The sequence below is a fragment of the Lepidochelys olivacea genome (assembly GCF_965140295.1).
Source record: "Lepidochelys olivacea isolate rLepOli2 genome assembly, chromosome: 1".
Taxonomy (NCBI): domain Eukaryota; kingdom Metazoa; phylum Chordata; order Testudines; family Cheloniidae; genus Lepidochelys; species Lepidochelys olivacea.
This window is the reverse complement of record NC_140411.1, coordinates 95,432,078-95,454,657: the sequence shown is the minus strand read 5'-3', so window position 1 is coordinate 95,454,657 and position 22,580 is coordinate 95,432,078. Positions and strand designations below refer to the sequence as shown.

Below are 22,580 nucleotides of genomic sequence, written 5' to 3'. Positions count from 1 at the left end.
TGTGTATGGTAACACCCATTGTTTCATGTTCTCTATGTATATAAATCTCCCCACTGTATTTTCCACTGAATGCATCCAATGAAGTGAGCTGTAGCTCATGAAAGCTTATGCTCAAATAAATTTGTTAGTCTCTAAGGTGCCATAAGTACTCCTTTTCTTTTTTGCGAATACAGACTAACACAGTTGCTACTCTGAAATCATTTATTAAGACCATGATTTTTAGTGTCTAGTGAAGTTATTAATTTTAGGTCTTGCCTACACAACACAGTTTTGTCAACAAAACAATGGAGGTGTACACACTGCAATGTTCCTCCCACCAATTTAACTCCCCTGCGATGCTGAGATCATAAAACCACCTTGACCAGCGGCACAGAGCTTTTTGCAACGAAGTTAGAGCAACACAGTGTCAGTGTAGACACGGCACTTACTTATGTTGTCCTAGGCAGCCTCTAGGTGTATCACAAGGACCATCATAACCACTCTAGTCAGCAGTTTCAACTCCACAGCCCTGCAGCCAGCTACAGAGGCATGCACTTTAAAGCCGCAGGAATTTTTGAAATTCTACTTCCTGTTTGCTCCGTGTGGAGAAGCCACATAGAATCTTCCCAGCTGACCATGGCAGCTTCCCACAGCAAATGAGCTCCCACCTGGAGTACTCTGAAGCTGCTGGATCCATTGGGTCTGTGGGGAGAAGAGTCTGTGCAATCACAGCTCTGATCCAGCTGTAGGACCATTAAACCTACAAGCAGATTGCTTTTGGCATGGAGGAGAAGGGGCACAAAAGAGACATGCAGCAGTGCTGTGCTAAGATCAAGGAGCTGAGGCAGGTATACCAGAAAATGAGGGAGGCCAACTCTCACTCTGGTGTGGCACTGAAAACAGGCCACTTTTACAAGGAGTGGCACCTCCACGGCCAAAAGCCCTATGGATACTTCACTGGCCGCTGTCTCCAGTAGCCCCAGAGACAACCCCATGAATGAAATGGTGGATGAGGAGGTTGAGTTGGAGAAGGATGGGGAATAGGCGAGAGGGACATCCAGTGGCATGAGAAGCCAGGACCTCTTTTTGACTCTACTTCAAGCAGTCCAGCTCTGGCGTGCCTGAAGCAGGGAAGGGGAGCTCCAGTAAGTGCTCATGGCAGACTTCCCAACTCCAAATTGATTTGCAACTGACTGGTATAAGTCTGGAGTTGCCAACTTCCACATAGCTATTGCCACACACTTTTCCATTGTGAAGGGTTAGTCAGGCATACTCAGTCCAAAAACATGTGAAGGTCACCATAGATTCAGCAGGAATGATTGGTCTATAAGTATGGACCAATCGGAGGTGGTCTGAAGGTGATTGGAGGATAGATATGCTAATACTAGGATTGAAAAATAAGCCAATCAGAACAGGCCAAAAACTATATATAAGGCAGAGAGCAGGCAGGCAAAAATTAGTCAAGATAGGAGCAGGAGAAGAAGACCCAGAAGAGATCAGAAGAAACCTAAAAGAGCAAAGAAATCAGAACCTGCAGCAGAGGCATCCACAGAGTGACGGCAATAGCCACGGGATGCTGGGACAGAGCAGAAAGGGATCCTTAAGACATAGCAGATGGAGGAAGACTATAGAGAATAAGCATGCTAGTCATAGAATAGAAATATGGTTAATGAATGTGTATGCTTGGGATAATAAAGATGAGTGTCTGTGGTGAGTATGTTCATGTTACTTACTATGTATAAAGCTTAGAGTTTATTAAGATTGCTGTCTGTGTCCTACATATGACTGATCAACATGTGCAGAACATAATCACTTGAGCCTTTTCAACTGTATGACATTACAGTCTTCGGTACTTTAACTTGTATACCTGTGCTAAGGGATTTATGTTTGTTTTAATTCAGGTTTAGATTAACTGTACTAGGGAAGATTAATTACACTAAATAAAGAAAACACTTCGTTTTGGAAAATAACTGCCTTGGTGTGAATCTTTTGAGCAAAGGGCTGTATCCATTTTCTCCCAAGGGAGAACAGATCTAGTCTGTTCTAAAAGGTTTCTTGAAAGGCATAGAGAAATCTCTGGTAAATCTTGGCAATTTCACTAGGGCGGGCCCCCTCCTTTCACCTTGCAGAAAGAGACAATATAGGTTAACATTTGGGGAATCCAGAAGTAAGCAACAGAAGGGCTGCTCTGGAAACCCTGAGCCCAACAGCGACAGTCCACCATGTGCAGCTGCTTTGTGAATGCCAACATCAATCTAAAATGTTCTTTCCATGACACACAGCAGGGCAGGGACCATGGATTCCTGAACAGATTCACAGCTCATCAAATATTGCAGGATCAGCCACGTTATGTTCATAAGGCTCATCACAAGACTGGAGAGCAGCACAGGATCCATGTTTTCAGGCAGAGATGACAGGCACAAAGTTTACAGGGGCAGCTGAAAAACCGCACAAAACGTAGTTGGAATCCCAAAGAATAATGGGACAGAAAAAATTGCATCATGGGATGGTGAGCCCGCCCCCATGATGTACTGCGACACATTCACAGAACTGCTAGCAGCAGAAGATGGCAATTTGTACACTGGGATAGCTACCTATGATGCACTGCTCTCTCTGTTGATGTGAGAGCACCAACTGTGGAAGCACTTTGCTGACACAAGGAGCGTTGTGTGAACATGCACAAGCGATTTAATTACAGCAGTTTATGATAAGTCAACTTAAGTTACGTTGACTAATTCTGAAGTGTAGACCTGGCATAAGATCTCTGACTCATCTTTTGAAGGCGTTGTGCAGGATTCCTTTGAGGATGAGGACTGAGAGGTCAGATACTTTTCGTTCTGTCAAAAGTGTTCGCCCCTGAGTGATGTGGTGTTTTTGTCTTTATCATTCTTCTATGTGAGTTCATTCCAGAGCACAGTGAGTGTCTGGCTTCACTGACATAATTGTCATAATAGCAAATGCACCACAATCAATCCATGCACAATACAGAAATGGAAATGTACACAGCTTTTAGTGTATTTTTGACAAGTTGTTGAGAAAGGACAATTTTTCAGTGTATTAGTAAATATGTCCTGAGGCAAAGCGTCACTTAATACAGAAATAATAATGGATTTCAACTTCTCTAGATGTCTCACCAAAACAGGCAGAAGAGCATAGGGTTTAAATGTCAGTTTTTGAATCATCTTTTTCTAGACAAGACATCATTATAGGCAGCTGAGCACAAATGTGTAATCATAGTTAGCAGAAGCTACAGACCTTTCTTATCTGTTTATTTGAAAAAGCTGTGGAAATGTTCATTTTTGACTGTTTTCGTCCCTTACCACTCTGTAACATGTAGCTGCTATACATGTTTAGTGGTAAAGATATAAAGCAAATTGTTTAGAAAATATGTTAATATTCAGCTTTATGGTTAGTAAATTATGCTTTATTTACCTCGGGATTATTCGGTATCAAAAGCACTGTTAGGAAACTACAACACTAGTAAAGATTTTAAAATACCTGTTATTAATGATACCTAGGACATTGATCCAATACTAGCCATAACACTAGCCCTCAGCCAAAGTCTGCAAAAAGCAGCTGAAGACAATGAAAATGAACTGTCTCAGCTGCTCTACAAGTAGCCATAAGTACACAGGAGGATAGGAAACAGGAGTTCCCTGCAGAGATGGGAGCAACTGCAAAACAGTTTTTTAAATATACTTTACTGATATAACATTTCCATGTAAGCAACTGCTGTTATTGCCATGGGAATATCATATTCTCATGTCTATGATAGGAGGTAGTTCACGTGGTAGCGGATGGGAAGTAAGGTGGTCCGCAAGACAATCTCTGTTAAGTTGTGGTGCACACAATGAAATGTTTGAGAGTTTCCCATCTAATTACAGTTAGAAACTAGGTGACTGTTCACACACAAAGAGAAAATCCTGACATGTTAATAATGCTTTAAAAAAAAACAGGTAATAAATAGTGGACTTATGTCAAGTAACAGTGGTGGCTCTTATAAGAAAAGTTACCACAGTCCTATTTTATTCTATTCAGTTCAGGTTCTTAAACTGTGCCTGTCATTGTGGTATCTCAGCACTTGAAAGGATGCACAGGTTCTCAACAAAATTAGCTTGAGTTGAGAAATGCATCAGAATTTAATTACATTTCCTACTTCTCTATCAATACAATAATACGGATATTGTTGTGAGAACCAGTAACTCTCACTCAATTCACTGACCCTTGCTTAAATGACATTCTAGGGAATATATGGTAGTATCCCTTAGGGTCACTGTTAGGGGAAACAGCCAGGAATTGTGTGCCTTGCCTAAGACGCAAAATGAGAAAGAGCAGATTGCAAGCAGCAACCTAATCAATGTCCTGCAAAAAGCAATAGAGGGGATCCTATACTACCTGAAGCAGCCAGTTGCTCTGCATCTCTTTCTCCTCACACAAAATACAAATACCAGCAAGGCCTTCTTCTCAAGCTCTGCTTTCTCTCATCACTACCCAGAACACTTTGAGGCTGGCAGCAGCTTGGCCTGCCAGCTAAGCCTGTAGGTGCCTTCTCTTCTCCAGGAACCAGAAATGGAAATAACGCCTCCTACTGGCTCCCACTTCCTTTCTCAGGGCAAACTGAGGGAAAAGGGAAAAGATGCCAAAGTAAAAGATTCACCTATGATTTCAGCAGACACTTCCTAAAAGAAATAAAAAATCTGGATATTTTCCGTGTGTGTGTGTGTGTGTGACCCTCTGTACCTCTGGGGAACACCCTACACTCCCATGTTAATCTTTATAAAATGATTGTGTGGTATCCAATGCAAAGTTTGTCATGTTGATGTCTCTGGAAGGCTCATGATGCACTGAGCATGGTTGTTATAGTAATTGTTACAGTAATGTTATACATTACAATTTCATGTATATAGTTATCCTCATGGCTTAAAGCAAGCCCAGGCAAAAAACTCTCCAAGAACAGAGAGGCAGTTCACAACTCATTGGGGCAAATATGGGACAAACCCAGCCCAGCCTCACAGGAACAAAGGATGCTGGCCTAGGCATCAACAAAAGAATCTGTTAGGCCTTGGGCTTGTCTACATTGGCAATTTACTGTGCTGCAACTTTCTGGCTCTGGGGTGTGAAAAAACACCCCCCTGAGTGCAGCAAGTTTCAGCGCTATAAAGTGTCAGTGTAGACAGTGCACCAGTGCTGGTAGCTGCAATCCCAGCGCTGGTAGCTGTGCCCCTCGTGGAGGTGGTTTTTTTAGAGCGCTGGGAGAGCTCTCTCCCAGTGCTGCGCTGCGACCACACAAGGCACGTTAAAGTGATATTGGCTAGTGTCATTTGGCTGCAAGTAGCTGGGAGCAGCTTACTTGCCAGAACTGTGCAAGAACAGCCCGGGAGTGGGGGTTCTACAGCAGAGCAGGGTAAGGCTGGTTCCCAGAGTCAAGGATTGGAGTGACCTAGCAGATCACCGGTCCAGATAACACCAGAGGGGAACATCACTGCATGCATGCCAGTGTTAAGAGTATTTAAGAACAGAGCACATGCTTGTGAGAACTTGTTGGAAGCAGCTAGGACCATATGGCTCTTCTTCGTCTTATGTAACCATTTAGTTCTAATAAAGCTTTACTCCTTAGACTCCAGATGCTGTCTCCTCCTTATGAACCCACAAGACAACACAGCCAGTAGTAGGGGTTGTCCACCTACCTACTGCTACATTTACAGACTGTAGGCTCTTTAGGGCAGGAGCTGTGGGGTTTTTTTGTGTGTGTTTGTGTAAAACCACGCACAATGGGGCTCCTCCTATGATACTTTGATAGCCTGTCTGTGGCCTCTAGGTGCTACTGCAATAGAATCATAGAATCATAGAATATCAGGGTTGGAAGGGACCTCAGGAGGTCATCTAGTCCAACCCCCTGCTCAAAGCAGGACCAATCCCCAATTAAATCATCCCAGCCAGGGCTTTGTCTACAATACTACCGCTACTCTTTGCAGGAGGAAGAGGAGTAATCATTCTGCACCAGTCATAATTAAGGGTCAAATCCTGAAGTCTCTACTTTATTTTAACTTAGGGTTACATACACATAAGCCCCATAGTCATAAATAGGACTTTAGCCTGAGTAAGGTCTTCTAGCCCTAGGTTCTCAGTTATTGCATTTAGTGCACTAGAAAGGAGAGTATGTGAGAACAAACCCATTCCCTCTCCTACTTCTGATCAGTTCAGCACTAACCTCATCATACAAATAGGCTAAATAGGGACTTTAAAAGGGACAATCGTTTTGACACATTTGGTAATCCACATTGCTATGCCAATTAAACTATATTATGCAGGCTCTCTCTCTCTCTCTCTTTCTCTCACACACACACACATTAATACCCACCCAGATATAGCTGATGTTTTAGAAGCACTGTCAAATCTTCTAAATGCTTTAAACCACAGTAAATGTCCCTGCCCATTCATCCATTATTTCAGTAAACAAAAATCTAGGTCTTATAAAATGACTACATTTTACAAATGTAATAGAGCATGTAGTACCATTGAAATGTAAAGCTGCATTCTTTTCAATCTCTTATTCTCTACTAATGCATTTCGTTATATTGAATACAATCTATTCTGTTGTAAAATTAATGGCTTACTTTCTTCTTTCTTTCTGGCTGTAAAACTAATGTCTTACTTTCTTCTGTTGGCCAGTGTTTCTTCATGGTCTCTTGCAGACATCTTCATCCCTTGATTATCTTTGTTCTGATCAGAATAACTGGGGGAGAGTGTCAGCTTTCTCACAGGATGACCACATATCTTGTTTACCTAAAGACAATAAAAGGCATATGGGGAAAAATAAATAAATAATGCCACCAGTTTACAATAGTACAATAACCTACCTCTTAGTTTAACTTTGATTTTAACTCTGATTTTATTAAGAATGAGGGCCAGACCCCATGGCCATATTAGAAAGGTTGGCCAGAGTTTCGATGAGTATGGGACTGGTCAAACCTACTATCCATATTTCATGTACCCAATTCAGCAAACAAGGTTGTTAGCTGCTTCCACTATAAATACAAATGGTGAGACACAAAGAAGGAATGAGATACCAGAGTGTCCTCAAGAAGCCAGGACTCGCCAATATGTATTTAATTAACTGCAGTTTTCCCGAGAGACCTTCACATCTGGGAGTTTCAGTGTTATACAGATAGTTAAAGTAATTAAGGAACCTGCTGAATGCTGGAGACAGCAACTTAATCTTATTTTTCCTTTATGTACATCAAGTAAAAATGTGTAAAAGCTTAGTGATTCCTTTATGATTGGATCAATGTAGCATGTTCAGTACAGTTACTATATCACATTCTGAACAGTTACTAGGATGGAGACTTGCATTGCTGTCATGCAAAATGTAAGTTTAATTACATCTAGTTCAGATAATAAATTCTATTAATACCAAGAAACTTACATATCTGTCTCTGACAAACAGATATAAATACATATGCTGAGACAACTGCCTATCATGCTGACCAATATTGTCTCCTTGTCCTCGACCATCTATCTTTATCCATCTGTTGTCTCTTGACTTACAGTTAGATTGTAAACTTCTTGGGGTAAAGACCATCTTTTTTTTGTGTATTTGCTTGCTTGTTCTATGTTTGTACAGTGCCTAGCACAATGGGGTCCTTGACTAGGGCAACTAGATGTTACAGCAATACAAATATAATAAATAATAATATGAACCCACATTTTCTTTTAGTAATATTTGGCACTATGTTATAACTTTTGTATTAAAGAGGCTATCAGTTCACCATTATATTACATTATTCCTATTAGTCACTGAGGTACAAATCATGGCAATATATATATGTATTAAATAGGAGATGCTCCAAACTAAGGGTCACACCCTAGACAAGATATTAATTAGACTCATAGTCCTGTACCTTGTGTGCACCAATGTATTACTGAAAGACTAATATATGTGAATTATTTTAGAAATATGGTTCCTATAAACAATCAATTTCATAAAAGAAGAGGGAAGGAAAGGAAGGGGACAGGAAGCCCCACTTCTCAGGATCCAACTTCCATAGCTAGGACACATCCAAATTTCCCCACTCCTCACAAAACACTACCGTGACAAGTAATAAAATATTCAAAAGAGAAGCTGGTCCCTATTTTAAGCAAAAGTTTGTGGTGGGGGTTCCTTGCCTGCAATATAAGATAGAGAGCTGACACCTGCTGCAAGCTACTATTCCTCTCACTCATGATTCATAGAATCATAGAATCATAGAATATCAGGGTTGGAAGGGACCCCAGAAGGTCATCTAGTCCAACCCCCTGCTCAAAGCAGGACCAATTCCCAGTTAAATCATCCCAGCCAGGGCTTTGTCAAGCCTGACCTTAAAAACCTCTAAGGAAGGAGATTCTACCACCTCCCTAGGTAACGCATTCCAGTGTTTCACCACCCTCTTAGTGAAAAAGTTTTTCCTAATATCCAATCTAAACCTCCCCCACTGCAACTTGAGACCATTACTCCTCGTTCTGTCATCTGCTACCATTGAGAACAGTCTAGAGCCATCCTCTTTGGAACCCCCTTTCAGGTAGTTGAAAGCAGCTATCAAATCCCCCCTCATTCTTCTCTTCTGCAGGCTAAACAATCCCAGCTCCCTCAGCCTCTCCTCATAACTCATGTGTTCCAGTCCCCTAATCATTTTTGTTGCCCTTCGCTGGACTCTCTCCAATTTATCCACATCCTTCTTGAAGTGTGGGGCCCAAAACTGGACACAGTACTCCAGATGAGGCCTCACCAATGTCGAATAGAGGGGAACGATCACGTCCCTCGATCTGCTCGCTATGCCCCTACTTATACATCCCAAAATGCCATTGGCCTTCTTGGCAACAAGGGCACACTGCTGACTCATATCCAGCTTCTCGTCCACTGTCACCCCTAGGTCCTTTTCCGCAGAACTGCTGCCTAGCCATTCGGTCCCTAGTCTGTAGCTGTGCATTGGGTTCTTCCGTCCTAAGTGCAAGACCCTGCACTTATCCTTATTGAACCTCATCAGATTTCTTTTGGCCCAATCCTCCAATTTGTCTAGGTCTTTCTGTATCCTATCCCTCCCCTCCAGCGTATCTACCACTCCTCCCAGTTTAGTATCATCCGCAAATTTGCTGAGAGTGCAATCCACACCATCCTCCAGATCATTTATGAAGATATTGAACAAAACCGGCCCCAGGACCGACCCTTGGGGTACTCCACTTGATACCGGCTGCCAACTAGATATGGAGCCATTGATCACTACCCGTTGAGCCCGACAATCTAGCCAGCTTTCTACCCACCTTGTAGTGCATTCATCCAGCCCATACTTCCTTAACTTGCTGACAAGAATACTGTGGGAGACCGTGTCAAAAGCTTTGCTAAAGTCAAAAAACAATACGTCCACTGCTTTCCCTTCATCCACAGAACCAGTAATCTCATCATAAAAGGCGATTAGATTAGTCAGGCATGACCTTCCCTTGGTGAATCCATTCGAGGTTTATGGACTGATTTCCATATTAAAAGGAGCATAACATTTGCTAGAGAATTAGAAATCAGATAAGAATATGTGATTAAATATTAATACATCAGGATCAGACAGGTTATCACCCCAATGTGTATCAAAAAGAAACCTAAGACTTATGTAAATTGTACTTACTTAGCCCAGTCTAAAAGGCAAGAATCAACATTGTCACTGACACAGAAAAAGCCTTCAACTGCACCGAGTTGTATTTTTGAGTAACCAGATGTCTGGAAAAATAAGGATTTGGATCCAAATACAGAAAATGGAAAAATGTTTTACATTTAGATCCAGAGGCAAATATATGAATAAATATCTGCTATGTTTATTTCTGAAAGAGGGTAAAGGAATAGTGCCTACATCCATGCCTACTTGTTGATCTAGCAACAGAGCCTCAACATATTATACTCTGGGTGGAAAGGGAAGAACAAATAGTGAGGAAAACATCCACTAATTCCCACAACTAGACAGATCTGGATGATAGTTAATATTTATTATAGAGAATATTTCAAAATGTAATGCCTGGAACCCCAGCTAAAAGTTTCTGACCTGGTGTTTTAATTTTTCAGAGGAAGGACTGAAGGAAGGGTAGATACAATATTTCAAGAAATTAAATATTTTAATGGAAAATGTGTAGCCATACTAGAAAAAAAACTCTGGGCTTCAAAAATTCCTTTAAAAAATAAATATATCCTCAACTGCCTAACTGTACCATAGACAAACAGAATAATAAAAAAAAAAAACACATGAACTGACTACTTTAGAAACAAATTTATTTCAAAATGATGGAAAAATTTTATAGATATAAAAACTGAAAACAGACATATTCTAGAAAATGTTTCTACTGCATTACGCCAGCATTCAATAATCAGTAACAATAAATAATAAAAAAGCTGAACAACTCACTTATATTAATGATAGTATCTCACACAGCTGAAAGAGTAACCTCACTGGTGCTTATGAAAGTTTCTTACGTCCAGATATTTAAAGGTATTTAGGCATCACTCTGCTCAAAGTTGCAATGCCTTACTGACTTGGGAGCCTAAGTCCCCACTGACTTTCAACACTGAGTGGACCAACTCCTAAATACCTGCTGGTACATTACTTCTGTGAGATGAGCACCTGCTCTATGCAACATGCATGCCATTTGATGATATTCTTAGTTACTGGTAGCTTCTTCCAGTCTCTGATGCTCAAAGTCCTGCTTAGGTTTGCCAACTTTATTGCACAAAACCAAACACCCCTGCCCAGCCCCTTCTCTAACGCCCTGTCCCTGCCCTGCCGCGTCTCAAAGGCCCTGCCCCCACTCACTCCATCCCCGCTCCCGCCATCACTCACTCTCCCCCACCCTCACTCACACTCACTGGGCTGGGGCTGGGGTGTGGGAGTGGGTGAGGGCTCCGGCTGAGGGTGGAGGCTCCCGGGTGGGGCCAGAAATGTTGGTTTCAGGGTGCAAGAGGGGGTTCTGGGCTGGAGCATGGAGTTGGGGTGCAGGAGGGGGTTGAGGACTCCACTGGGGGTGCAGGCTCTGGGGTGAGGCCGGGGATGAGGATTTTCAGGTCCAGGAGGGGGCTCTGGGCTGGGGCCGAGAGGTTTGGAGTGTGGGAGCAGGCTCAGGGCTGGGCGTTGGGGTGAAGGAGGGGGTGCAGGCTCTGGCTGGGGGTGTGGGCTCTGGGGTGGGTCCAGGAATAAGAGGTTTGGGGTGCAAGAGGGAGCTTAGGACTGAGGCAGGGAGTTGGGGTGTGGGAGGATGTGCGGGGTGCAGGCTCTGGGATGGGGGCTCAGGGCTGGGGCAGGGGTGTGGGCTCTAGGAGGCTGTAAGGGTGTGCTAGGGGGTGCAGGGCTGGGGCAGGGAGTTGGAGTGTGGGCTCTGGGAGGGTGTAAGGGTGTGCGAGGGGATGCAGGGCTGGGGCAGGAGTTGGTGTGCGTTGGGGGATCAGGTCACAGGCTCCAGCCAGGCGGTGCTTACCTCAGGCAGTTCCCAGTCATCAGTGCAGTGGGGCTAAGGCAGGCTCCCTGACTGTCTTGGCTCCCCACAGCTCCTGGAAGTGGCTGGCGTGTCTCTGTGGCTATGTGGAGAAGCCAGGGGCTCTGCGCGCTGCCTGTGCCTGCAGGTGCCGCCTTGGCAGCTCCCATTGGCCATGGTTACCAGCCAATGGAAGCTGCAGAGCTGGTGCTGGAGCGGAGGCAGCACACGGCGTTTCCCTGATTGCCCTCCACCTAGGGGCTGCAGGGACATGTCGGCTGCTTCCGGGAGCTGTGCGGAGCCAGGCCAACCAGGAAGCCTGCCTTAGCCCCACTGCACCGCCAACCAGACTTTTAACAGCCCGGTCAGCAGTGTTGACCGGAGCTGCCACAATCCCTTTTCAACCGGGCATTCCAGTCCAAAACCGGATGCCTGGCAACCCTAGTCTTGCTACCAGACTCTGTCTACAAATTTAACTCTTCTTATTTTCTTGGTATATCTGAGAAACTCAGACTTGCATACTCGTATCATTCAGTCCACTGCATCCAATCTGTCTTTTCTAAATGTTCACTGGTGGCTGTCATTTTTGAACCATTAATTGTACACGTGCACTGAATTTACTTCTGCCTTTCCTCCCTAGCTCATTCCTTGTTGTCACTCTGTTACTTCATTAAACTGTTGTGCAAATGAAAAATTCATGTCTCCAGAGGCCTATTCTGCATTATCTTGTCTCCAGCAGCCTATTCTGCAAATAAGTAATATGATTTTAAGATGAAAAGGCCTGCACTCCATTTTCCTTAAACATATCCTGGCAGGCTAGGTACTGGGGGGAGGGGGGAGATTATGGGGGAGACATTTTCCCCCTCCCCAAAAAATCTTCAAGGGGCCTCCAAATTATTATCAGAAAGTCCAAAATTATGTATAAAGTTATGTCATTTTAAGCAGTGGAACAGGAGATTGGAGAGTCTTCATCCTTTATATAAGTTATACAAAACAACAAAATACTGACACGGTGGCTACATTTTAATTTTTTAAAATCATATCATCCAGTATTTTCCAGGAGTCTAACTAGCCCCTGGAATGTTGTTTGTTTTTTTAAATAGTAACATCCAAAAGCTGAAAAATTCCCACTTGCCCCCACCCCCATCCCAGTAATGGGACTCTAGAACCAGCCCTGTATTCTGATAGAGAGGGGAAAGTCAGAATTTAGATCTCTGAAAGATCTCTGATGAGTGTAGGGATTTACAAATCTCTGGGGAAAGATCTCAAAGAGGGAATGAAATATCTCAGGTATGTGGAAGAAGGGAGAGGCATAAAATCTTCTACAGAAATTAAACTAAACAAGATTAAAACCATAAGTGTTTTCATGTGTTTGGACTGAATTTGCTTAAACAAATACTGCAGAATATTTAGCATGGGGGTAAAAATCTCAAAAACTGGTAGAATTCCAATTCTCACAGTTCAGTCAACCCTATTGTCATATAATCAGCATGCTATTATGCACAGTTTGTATGCCACAGTATGATGATTGCGTTAATTAAAATATCTTGTAATGACCATGCAGTTAAATTGCAATTAGCACCACACACAAACTTTATGGTAGTTTAATTCTGCTTCATGTAATACCATAAAACATCGGCAGTTATTTACAACTGATAAAAAACTGAAGCATATCAAATCTTCACATTTACAGTGCTGTGGGAGGGATAATTAGGTATGCAGTTCTCCATCAACAATATTAGAAATTCTGTCTCTAATTTCACCTGTCCTATAATGGAAATGTATCCCATTGCATAATTTTCACATGCTAGAACATTAGGATTATCATTAAAATTGTTAAACTTAAACTTTGTCCAAGTATGAACTGGTTTGGATTTAATTTAAAGAATCAAGAAAAAAAAGAAGTGGAATTGCCTCTTTAAGAAGATGAGAAGAAAACTACCATTATCCCTTAAAAATAGGGGATGGGGTAAAACGGACTGGAATAAAAGGAACAAGCAAGACCTTTCTGGTGAGTGCTAATCAAATGGCAAAAGGAATTTCATTGACTGATGGAAATACTTGGTAAGCAAATATAGTAGCTAAGTAAATAAAAATTAGAAGAAGTCTTGTTGAAGATAGAGCTGCCATATACATACATTCATGTCATATCTGCCTGTATATAGGATTAGGGGAGGATGAGAGCCACTGAAGCCTAGGGAAAGATGCCCTGGGATGGGAGCCAGCAGATAAACAGATCTGGTTTCACCTGCCTAATGTGGGGTTTCTTGCACTATACTGTGAAGCATCTGGTACTGGCTGCTCTCAGAGATGGGAATCCTGGCTAGATGAACCATAGGTCTGATCTGCTATGGCAGGCAATTCCTAAATTTCATTTCTACTGATTTGTGTTAAGTTGTGAGTATTTTACAACCTTTAATATTTACCAAGGTCCATCATCCTTACCCTAGGATGCAAGAAGGTACCATTCCTCCAATTTACATATAAGTGACAGTACAAGGTCATTTCAGGCAAAGCTGGTAAAAAAACCCAGGCAACTAATATGGCTGAACCAAACTGCATGCACTTTGTCATAGTGCGTTTCAGAATAAAAGTGTCTAATCTATGTGCTTGGTAATACTTTCTGTAACCACAGCCCCTAGACTACTCCACTCTGCCAGAAATAGAACCCAAGAATCCTGGTACTCAATATTCCACTTTTGGATCACAAATAGTTGTGTAACACATAAAAAGTTCTGTCTTCCTCTTGGAATTTGTCCACAGAGGATAACAGCCTACTTCTATTAGCCCTGGTCTACACTTCGAGTTTAGGTCAGATTTAGCAGCGTTAGATCGGTTTAGCCCTGCACCCGTCCACACTACGAAGCCATTTTTTCCTGCCACCTCCAGCATAGGTGACCATGCAAAACTCATCAACACAGGTGACCATGCAGTCCTAGAATCGCAAAAGAGCTCCAGCATGAACTGAACAGGAGGTACTGGATCTGATCGCTGTATGGGGAGAGGAATCCGTGCTATCAGAACTCGGTTCGAAAAGACGAAATGCCAAAATATTTGAAAAAATCTCTAAGGGCATGAAGGACAGAGGCTATAACAGGGACCTGCAGCAGTGCCACGTGAAACTTAAGGAGCTCAGGCAAGCCTACCAAAAAAACAGAGATGCAAACGGCAGCTCCGGATCAGAGCCCCAGACATGCCGCTTCTATGATGAGCTGTATGCCATTCTAGGGGGTGCCCCTACAACTACCCCAGCCCTGTGCGTGGACTCTGTCAGTGGATTCTCATGCAACAGGGATGCAGATTTTGTGGACAAGGAAGATGAGGAGGAGGAGGTTGAAGCACAGCAAGCAAGCGTAGAAACCGTTTTCCCCGACAGCCAGCAACTGTTTCTCACCCTGGATCTAGTACCCTCCCAACCCACCAAAGGTGGGCTCCTGAACCTAGAAGGTGGAGAAGGGACCTCTGGTGAGTATACCTTTGTAAATATAATACAAGGTTTAAAAGCAAGTATGTTTAATGATTAATTTGCCCTGAAGACTTGGGATGCATTTGCGGCCAGTACAGCTACTGGAAAAGTCTGTTAACGTGTATGGGGATGGAGCCGAAATCCTCCAGGGACATCTCAATGAAGCTCTCCTGGATGTACTCCCAAAGCTTTGCAAAAGGTTTCTGGGGAGGACAGCCTTATTCTGTCCTCCATGGCAGGACACTTTACCATGGCAGTCCAGCAGCACGTAGTCTGGAATCATTGCATAAAAAAGCATGGCAGCATATGGTCCCGGTGTTTTCTGGCATTCAAGCAACATCCATTCTTTATCTCTCTGTGTTATCCTCAAGAGAGTGATATCATTCATGGTCACCTTGTTTAAATAGGGGAATTTTATTAAGGGGACATTCAGAGATGGCTGTTCCTGCTGGGCTGTTTGCCTGTGGCTGAACAGAAATCATCCCCGCTGTTAGCCACATGGTGGGGGGAGGGGTGAAGCGATCATCCCAGAGAATTGGGGTGGGGGGAGGCTTAGTTGGGTTTGTGCTGCATGTTAACCCAAAAATCACAACCCTTCTTTTAAATGGCCAACCCATTTTAAATGGCCAACCCAACGGGTGCTTGGTATGTGAAATGAGGGTGCTGCTGTTTGAAACCATTCCCACGTGTTAGGAAGATTAAAGAAGCCAAAAGACTGTGGCTTACAATGGCTGCCTGCAAGCTGAATTCTGCTGCCTTCCAGCCCTGCGTGTGTGATCTCTCACACCATACCGGCAGGCCCTCAATATAAGAGGCAAAATGCGACCTTGTAAAGAAACCACACATGCTATGTAATGTTAACAGCTTGGTTCACCATGAGTCTACCCATTGTTCTCTAAAATGTCTCTTTTTAAAGACTAATCTCCCTTTTTTCCCTCCTGCAGCTGCAAATGTTTCAACACTTCCCCATCATCTCCGTCCCAGAGGCTATCAAAGATTAGAAGCCGAAAAAAATCGCACTCGCGATGAAATGTTCTCTGAGCTTATGCAGGCATCCCACACTGAAGGAGCCCAGCACAATGTGTTGAGGGAGACAATGTCAGAGTCCAGGAAAGCACAAAATGAACACGAGGACAGGAGGGATGAGCGAGAGGAGAGGCGGGACGAGCGAGAGGAGAGGTGGCATCAGCGTGATGAGAGGAGGCAGGATGCAATGCTGAGGCTACTGGAGGATCAAACTGATATGCTCTGGCGTATGGTTGAGTGCAGGAAAGGCAGCAGGAGCACAGACCAGCACTGCAGCCCCTGTGTAACCTACCACCCTCCTCCCCAAGTTCCATAGCCTCCTCACCCAGACGCCCAAGAATGCGGTGGGGGGGTCTCCAGCCACCCGACCACTCCACCCCAGAGGACTGTCCAGGCAACAGAAAGCTGGCATTCAATAAGTTTTGCAGTGCAGTGTGGCCTTGTCCTTCCATCCTCCCCCACCCCACCCGGTACTTCCCTCCTCCCCCACCCCTCCCGGGCTACCTTGGCAGTTATCCCCCAATTTGTGTGACAAATTAATAAAGAATGCATGAATTTGAAACAACAATTACTTTATTGCCTCTGCAAGCGGTGATCAAAGAGGGGAGGGGAGAGCGGTTGGCTTACAGGAAAATAGAGTGAACCAAGGGGGTAGGTTTTCATTAAGAAACAAACAGAAGTGTCACACCGTAGCCTGGCCAAGTCATGAAACTGGTTTTCAAAGCTTCTCTGATGCGCAATGCACCCTGCTGTGCTCTTCTAACCACTCTGGTGTCTGGCTGTGCGTAATCAGCGGCCAGGCGATTTGCCTTAACCTCCCACTCTGCCATAAACATCTCCCCCTTACTCTCACAGAGATTGTTATTACTGCTTGCTGTGTGCTCCACAAGGGGAATATTGGTTTCGCTGACGTGTAACCGAGTCAGTAAACTGCACCAGCGCGCTTTTAAAAGTCCAAATGCACATTCTACCACCATTCTGCAATTGCTCAGCCTATAGTTGAACAGCTCCTGACTACTGTCCAGGCTGCCTGTGTAAGGCTTCATGAGCCATGGCATTAAGGGCTAGGCTGGGTCTCCAAGGATAACTATAGGCATTTCGACATCCCCAATGGTTATTTTCTGATCTGGAAAGTAAGTCCCTTGCTGCAGCCATTCCCACAGACCAGAGTTCCTAAAGATGTGAGTGTCATGTACCTTTCCCGGCCATCCCATGTTGATGTTGATGAAACTTCCCTTGTGATCCACCAGTGCTTGCAGCACGATTGAAAAGTACCCCTTTCAGTTTATGTACTGGCTGCGTTGGTGGTCCGGTCCCAAGATAGGGATATGTGTTCCGTCTATCGCCCCACCACAGTTAGGGAATCCCATAGCAGCAAAGCCATCCACTATGACCTGCACATTTCCCAGAGTCACTACCCTTGATAGCAGCAGCTCAGTGATCATGCTGGCTACTTGCATCACAGAAGCCCCCACAGTAGATTTGCCCACTCCAAATTGATTCCCGACTGACGGGTAGCTGTCTGGCATTGCAAGCTTCCAGAGGGCTATCACCACTCACTTGTGAACTGTGAGGGCTGCTCTCATCTTGGTATTCTGGCACTTCAGTGCAGGGGAAAGCAAGTCACAAAGTTCCATGAAAGTACCCTTATGCATATGAAAGTTTCGCAGCCATTGGTAATCGTCCCAGACATGCAACACTGCGGTCCCACCAGTCTGCCCTTGTTTCCCGGGCCCAGAATCAGCGTTCCATGGCATGAGCCTGCCCCATTGCCACCAGGATGGCCAAATTGCTGGGGCCCGTACTTTGAGAGAAGTCTGTGTCCATGTCCTCATCATTCTCCTCACCGCGCTGCAGTCGCCTCCGTGCCTGCTTTTGCAGGTTCTGGTTCTGCATATACTTCATGGTAAAGCATGTGGTGTTTAGAGCAGTCACAACTGCCACAGTGATCTGAGCGGGCTCCATGCTTGCCTTGGTATGGTGTGAGCAGGGAGAGCAGAGTGGCAGTGGACACGGCAGGTGGATGATGATGCTGACAGCAATATGGCGCCCACACGGAAAAAGGCACAAAATGATTGTCTATCATTGCTTTCATGGAGGGAGGGAGGGGTAGGCTGGCAGCGGACAGTGCTGCTGGCTGGGAGAGCTATCCCTCTGCCAATATTCCAGGCAGGACTGAATCTCCATTAGACAAAACTTAAAGAAGAGAATGACCTGAGTCACTCCCATTAATGTGCAGGTGCCCCTGACAGACTTTACTGAGGTCCGCCAGGAGCACCCATGTCTGCCCAGGCGCCCCTGACCTGACCAAGGCCAGCCAGAGCACCCAGGAGATGACGAGGACGGCTACCAGTCGTACTGCACTGTCTGCTGCCGCAAAGCAATGAGCTGCTGCTGTATAGCAATGCAGTCCCACGTCTGCCAGCACCCAGAAGATGTACGGTGACGGTGAGCTGAGCGGGCTCCATGCTTGCTGTGGTATGGCGTCTGCATGGGTAACACATGAAAAAAGGTGTGAAACAATTGTCTGCTGTTGCTTTCACGGAGGGAGGGAAGAAATGGGGACCTGACGACATAGACCCGGAACCATCTGCGACAATGTTTTAGCCCCACCAGGCATTGGGATCTCAACCCAGAATTCCAATGGGCAGCGGAGACTGCAGGAACTGTGGGATAGCTACCCACAGTGCAACGCTCTGGAAGTCGACACTAGCCTCGGTACTGTGGACACACTCTGCCGACTTAATGGTTTTCAGTGGGGACACACACTCTCGACTGTATAAAATCGCTTTCTAAAAATTCAACCTAATTTTGTAGTGTAGGCATACCCTTAGTAATTACTCCTCTAGTTCCAGGAGAAGAAGGGCTGTGGATGTGAAGCTGTTGGGTTTAAACCCTGCTTCAGCAGGGGAGCAATATTGAGATTCTATAGGCAATCTTTCTTCTAGCATTTCCTAAGTTTTGCTTTGCAAGCATATTGGCTTGACTTTGCAAGCGTTTTGTTCTTTTTAACATAATGTTTTGATATGGACTATGTTTATCTGTTACCTTATTTTAAGTTGGCACTAATTGGGTACTGGCTACCTTAGAATATTGCCAATAGCCTACAGAGTCTTTCAGTTGTAGGCCACTAGTTTGAAGAGAGTCCAGCTCCATATAGGAATTAAAAGTTGTTCAGTAGCCTTTAGATGAGATGAGTTTGGTGGGTCTCAGGTCCATCTCCCACTTTACAAACTCACCACCATGCTTTGCAGTAAATGAAATAAAAAAACCCAAATACTCGTGAATTATTTGACTTTTGAGGTTGCTACAGTCTGAAAACAAAGCAAGAAAGGGAACTGGGAAGTGCTGGATGAAATGTGTTTATTTGTTTAAAAGTTTATGGTGAACTGAGTTTTAATTTGCTTTCTAGCATTGCACACAAACTATATTTCCTATGAAACATCTATTTTCCTTTCAGTATTCACAATTCTTTCCTGTAAAAATACAAACAAAAAAATCCCAACAATTATTTCCAGGGCACAATGAACTTTATTCTTCATGGAGTTGCCCAGATGTATACATAATATTTTCATAATATGTATGGGTGACAGAGAGAGAAGGATAACCAACATACATGTTCCTTCTACAATATCAATAGTGCAATCGATTTTAGAGAGTAGAAATATTACTGTATAGCATCTTTCCTCTATTGCTAACTAGTATAAGTTCTTGGCCATTTTTGATCACCTAACTCTTTAAAACAAAGGTTTCTGAAATCAAGATTTACTGCTCTTTTACACTTGCAATAATCTCCAACTGAGCTAATACTAGGGAGTGCAATACTTCCCGGTGTTTGGCTCTAGTTAACTAACTTTTCTCTCTTTAGTTAAGCCCACAAGAGGGAGCACCAGCATTTAAATAGTACTTGCAAATACTGACCATGCTTTTACAGTTTGTGTGTTTACAAAAAGTATTCGACATAAACTTCTCTTTACAAGTCCAACTCAGGGGGAAGGGGAAGGTGGGGAAGGTGAGGGACAGAAACAGTGTAAAGAAGAAAGAGACTATGAAGGTGTATGGGTGTGTGAATGAGAGACTTTTTAACTTTTAAAACATTTTTAATAAAATCAGTACAGAAACAGTGAAAACAAGAATACAAATTCAAAAATAATGACCCACCCTGAATAGTACAAAATGCATTTCCAATAGGCAACTGCTGAATAAATTGATCCAAATTGCTTATAATAGTAGAATACCTTAACATCAAATGAAGGCATAAAACCACTATAACATCTAAAAAACCCAAAGAATATTGGAAACCCCAGTACCTAATAATTTACATCATCTATTTTTTTAAAATGGCCATCTTTGCGTGACCCAGAATGAAGTTTGTAAGGCATAAGTATAGATTCACAAACAGATCTGTGTTAACAGTAACAATACAGAAGGAGAAAAATCAAAGGACAATAACCGAAAAATAGCCTGACTTAAAACAAACAACAGCTGTAACCTGAAACAAGAAACAGATGTAAAACAGTGTCCTTTGTGTCACAAAAAGGACACAACACGAACACCTCCAGAATCAAATGATGCACAAACACATTTGTAGAGATAGCCCAATGAAGAATTCTCCACTGGAGATCACCTATCCTTTTCGCAATCTGAGGCTTGTGTACAGTTTACCAGGCTGGCTGGCTGACTGGAGTCCATTATCAGAAGCTGGCTTCCATACCATATCAGGATAATCAACCAGCGTTTGAAAATGACAAATCTTTACCACAAGCATGCACAGTGATTTATGGCCTGAGCTAGTAAAAGTAAAGAAGACCCACTGAAGGCAAGCAAGCTGCCAGGCTTGTCAACATCCCAAACCACAGCAGGAACAACAGGCAAGAATATAATCAAGAATGGCTCACTCAAGAAGGCAACTGTCTAGCCTGACAATTTTGCCCCTAGGAAGGGCTGATTTTACCTCTGATAAAAACTGAGAAACCCAGTGAACAGAATGAAAACCAAGCCAAGAAATTTGCTGAGGCCAATATAAAATTAGTAAAATCAATTAAATGAATGAGTTTCATTACACCTGTTGCAGTAAAGGAAGAGACAAGACTCCTAGAAATAAAACTAGGAATCCTCACAGCAGGGTTATAAACAAAAGGTTCCATAGGCAGCCCTGAGAACTCCAGCCACCTATCCTGTGGCCAGAGCTTAAAGAAAATCTCCAACCATTAAAAAGTCTTTGATAAAAACCAGATAACACTTCAAAAGTGAGGCACCCAGGGTCAAACAAATAAAGTTCCTGATCAAAACCCAAACCTGCTACCTTCTGAAGAAAATCAAAGAGTTGCTTCCACGAAACAGGTTCATCCACAAATAGCTGCTGGAGAGATTGTAACCGAAAAGTAGCGATTCTGCTCAGAAAAATCAGTGAGACCTTAACCTTCTTCTACAACGGGCAGATACAAAATATTCTGCCTCTGCCAATGATGGCCATCCCAGAAAAGTCCAAAGGAAACTTCTGAACTTTTTCTGTGAAGAGTGAAGGGGGATGCAAACCAATACACCTATGCTACAACATAGAAGCAACTAAATTATTAACAACTAGGGCTGTCAAGCAATTAAAAAATGTTATCGCGATTAATCACACTTTTAAACAATAACAGCATACCATTTGTTCAAATATTTTGGATGTTTTCTACATTTTCAAATATATTGATTTCAATTACAACACAGAATACAAAGTATGAAGTGCTAACTTTATATTTATTTTTATTACAAATATTTTCACTGTAAAAACACAAATGAAATAGTATTTGTCAATTCACCTCATACAAGTACTGTAGTGAAATCTCTTTATCGTGAAAGTTGAACTCACAAATGTAGAATTATGTACAAAAATAACTATATTCAAAAATAAAACAATGTAAAACTTTAGAGCCTACAAGTCCACTTATCCTACTTCTTTTGGCATTGCAAGGTATTTACTTGCCAGAAACGCTAAATATTCATATGCCTCTTCATGCTTTGGCCACCATTCCAGAGGACATGCATCCATGCTGATGAAGGATTCTGCTTGATAACGATCCAAAGCAGAGTGGAACGATGCATTGTCATTTTCATCATCTGAGTCAGATGCCACCAGCAGAAAGTTGATTTTCTTTTTGGTGGTTTGGGTTCTGTAGTTTCCACATCAGAGTGTTGCTCTTTTAAGACTTCTCAAGGTATGCCCCACACCTCGCCTCTCTCAGATTTTGGAAGGCACTTCAGATTCTTAAATCTTGGGTCAAGTGCTGTAGCTATCTTTAGAATTTTCACATTTGTACCTTCTTTGCATTTCATCAAATCTGCAGCAAAAGTGTTCTTAAAATGAACAACATGTGCAGGATCATCAGCCGAGACTGCTATAACATGAAATGTATGTCAGAATATGGGTAAAACAGAGCACAAGACAAATAATTCTCCCCCAAGAAGTTCAGTCACAAATTTAATTAATGCATTATTTTTTAAATGAGCATTATCAACATGGAAGCATGTCCTCTGGAATGGTGGCCAAAGCATGAAGGGGCATATGAATGTTTAGCATATCTAGCACGTAAATATGTTGCAATGCCGGCCACAAAAGTACCAAGCAAATGCCTGTTCTCAC

General features: G+C 43.2%; 1 protein-coding gene across 1 annotated transcript in view; it reads right to left on the bottom strand.

Annotated features, from left to right (window-relative positions):
* GPC5 (glypican 5) overlaps positions 1-22,580 on the bottom strand; it is a gene marked incomplete at its 5' end in the record, with an annotated part of 1,121,527 nt that overhangs the window by 900,305 nt on the left and 198,642 nt on the right. The window contains one exon of the mRNA XM_084617294.1: positions 6,635-6,765. Coding sequence (XP_084473420.1) covers positions 6,635-6,765 — 131 coding nt within the window. The remainder of the gene's footprint in view (positions 1-6,634; positions 6,766-22,580) is intronic.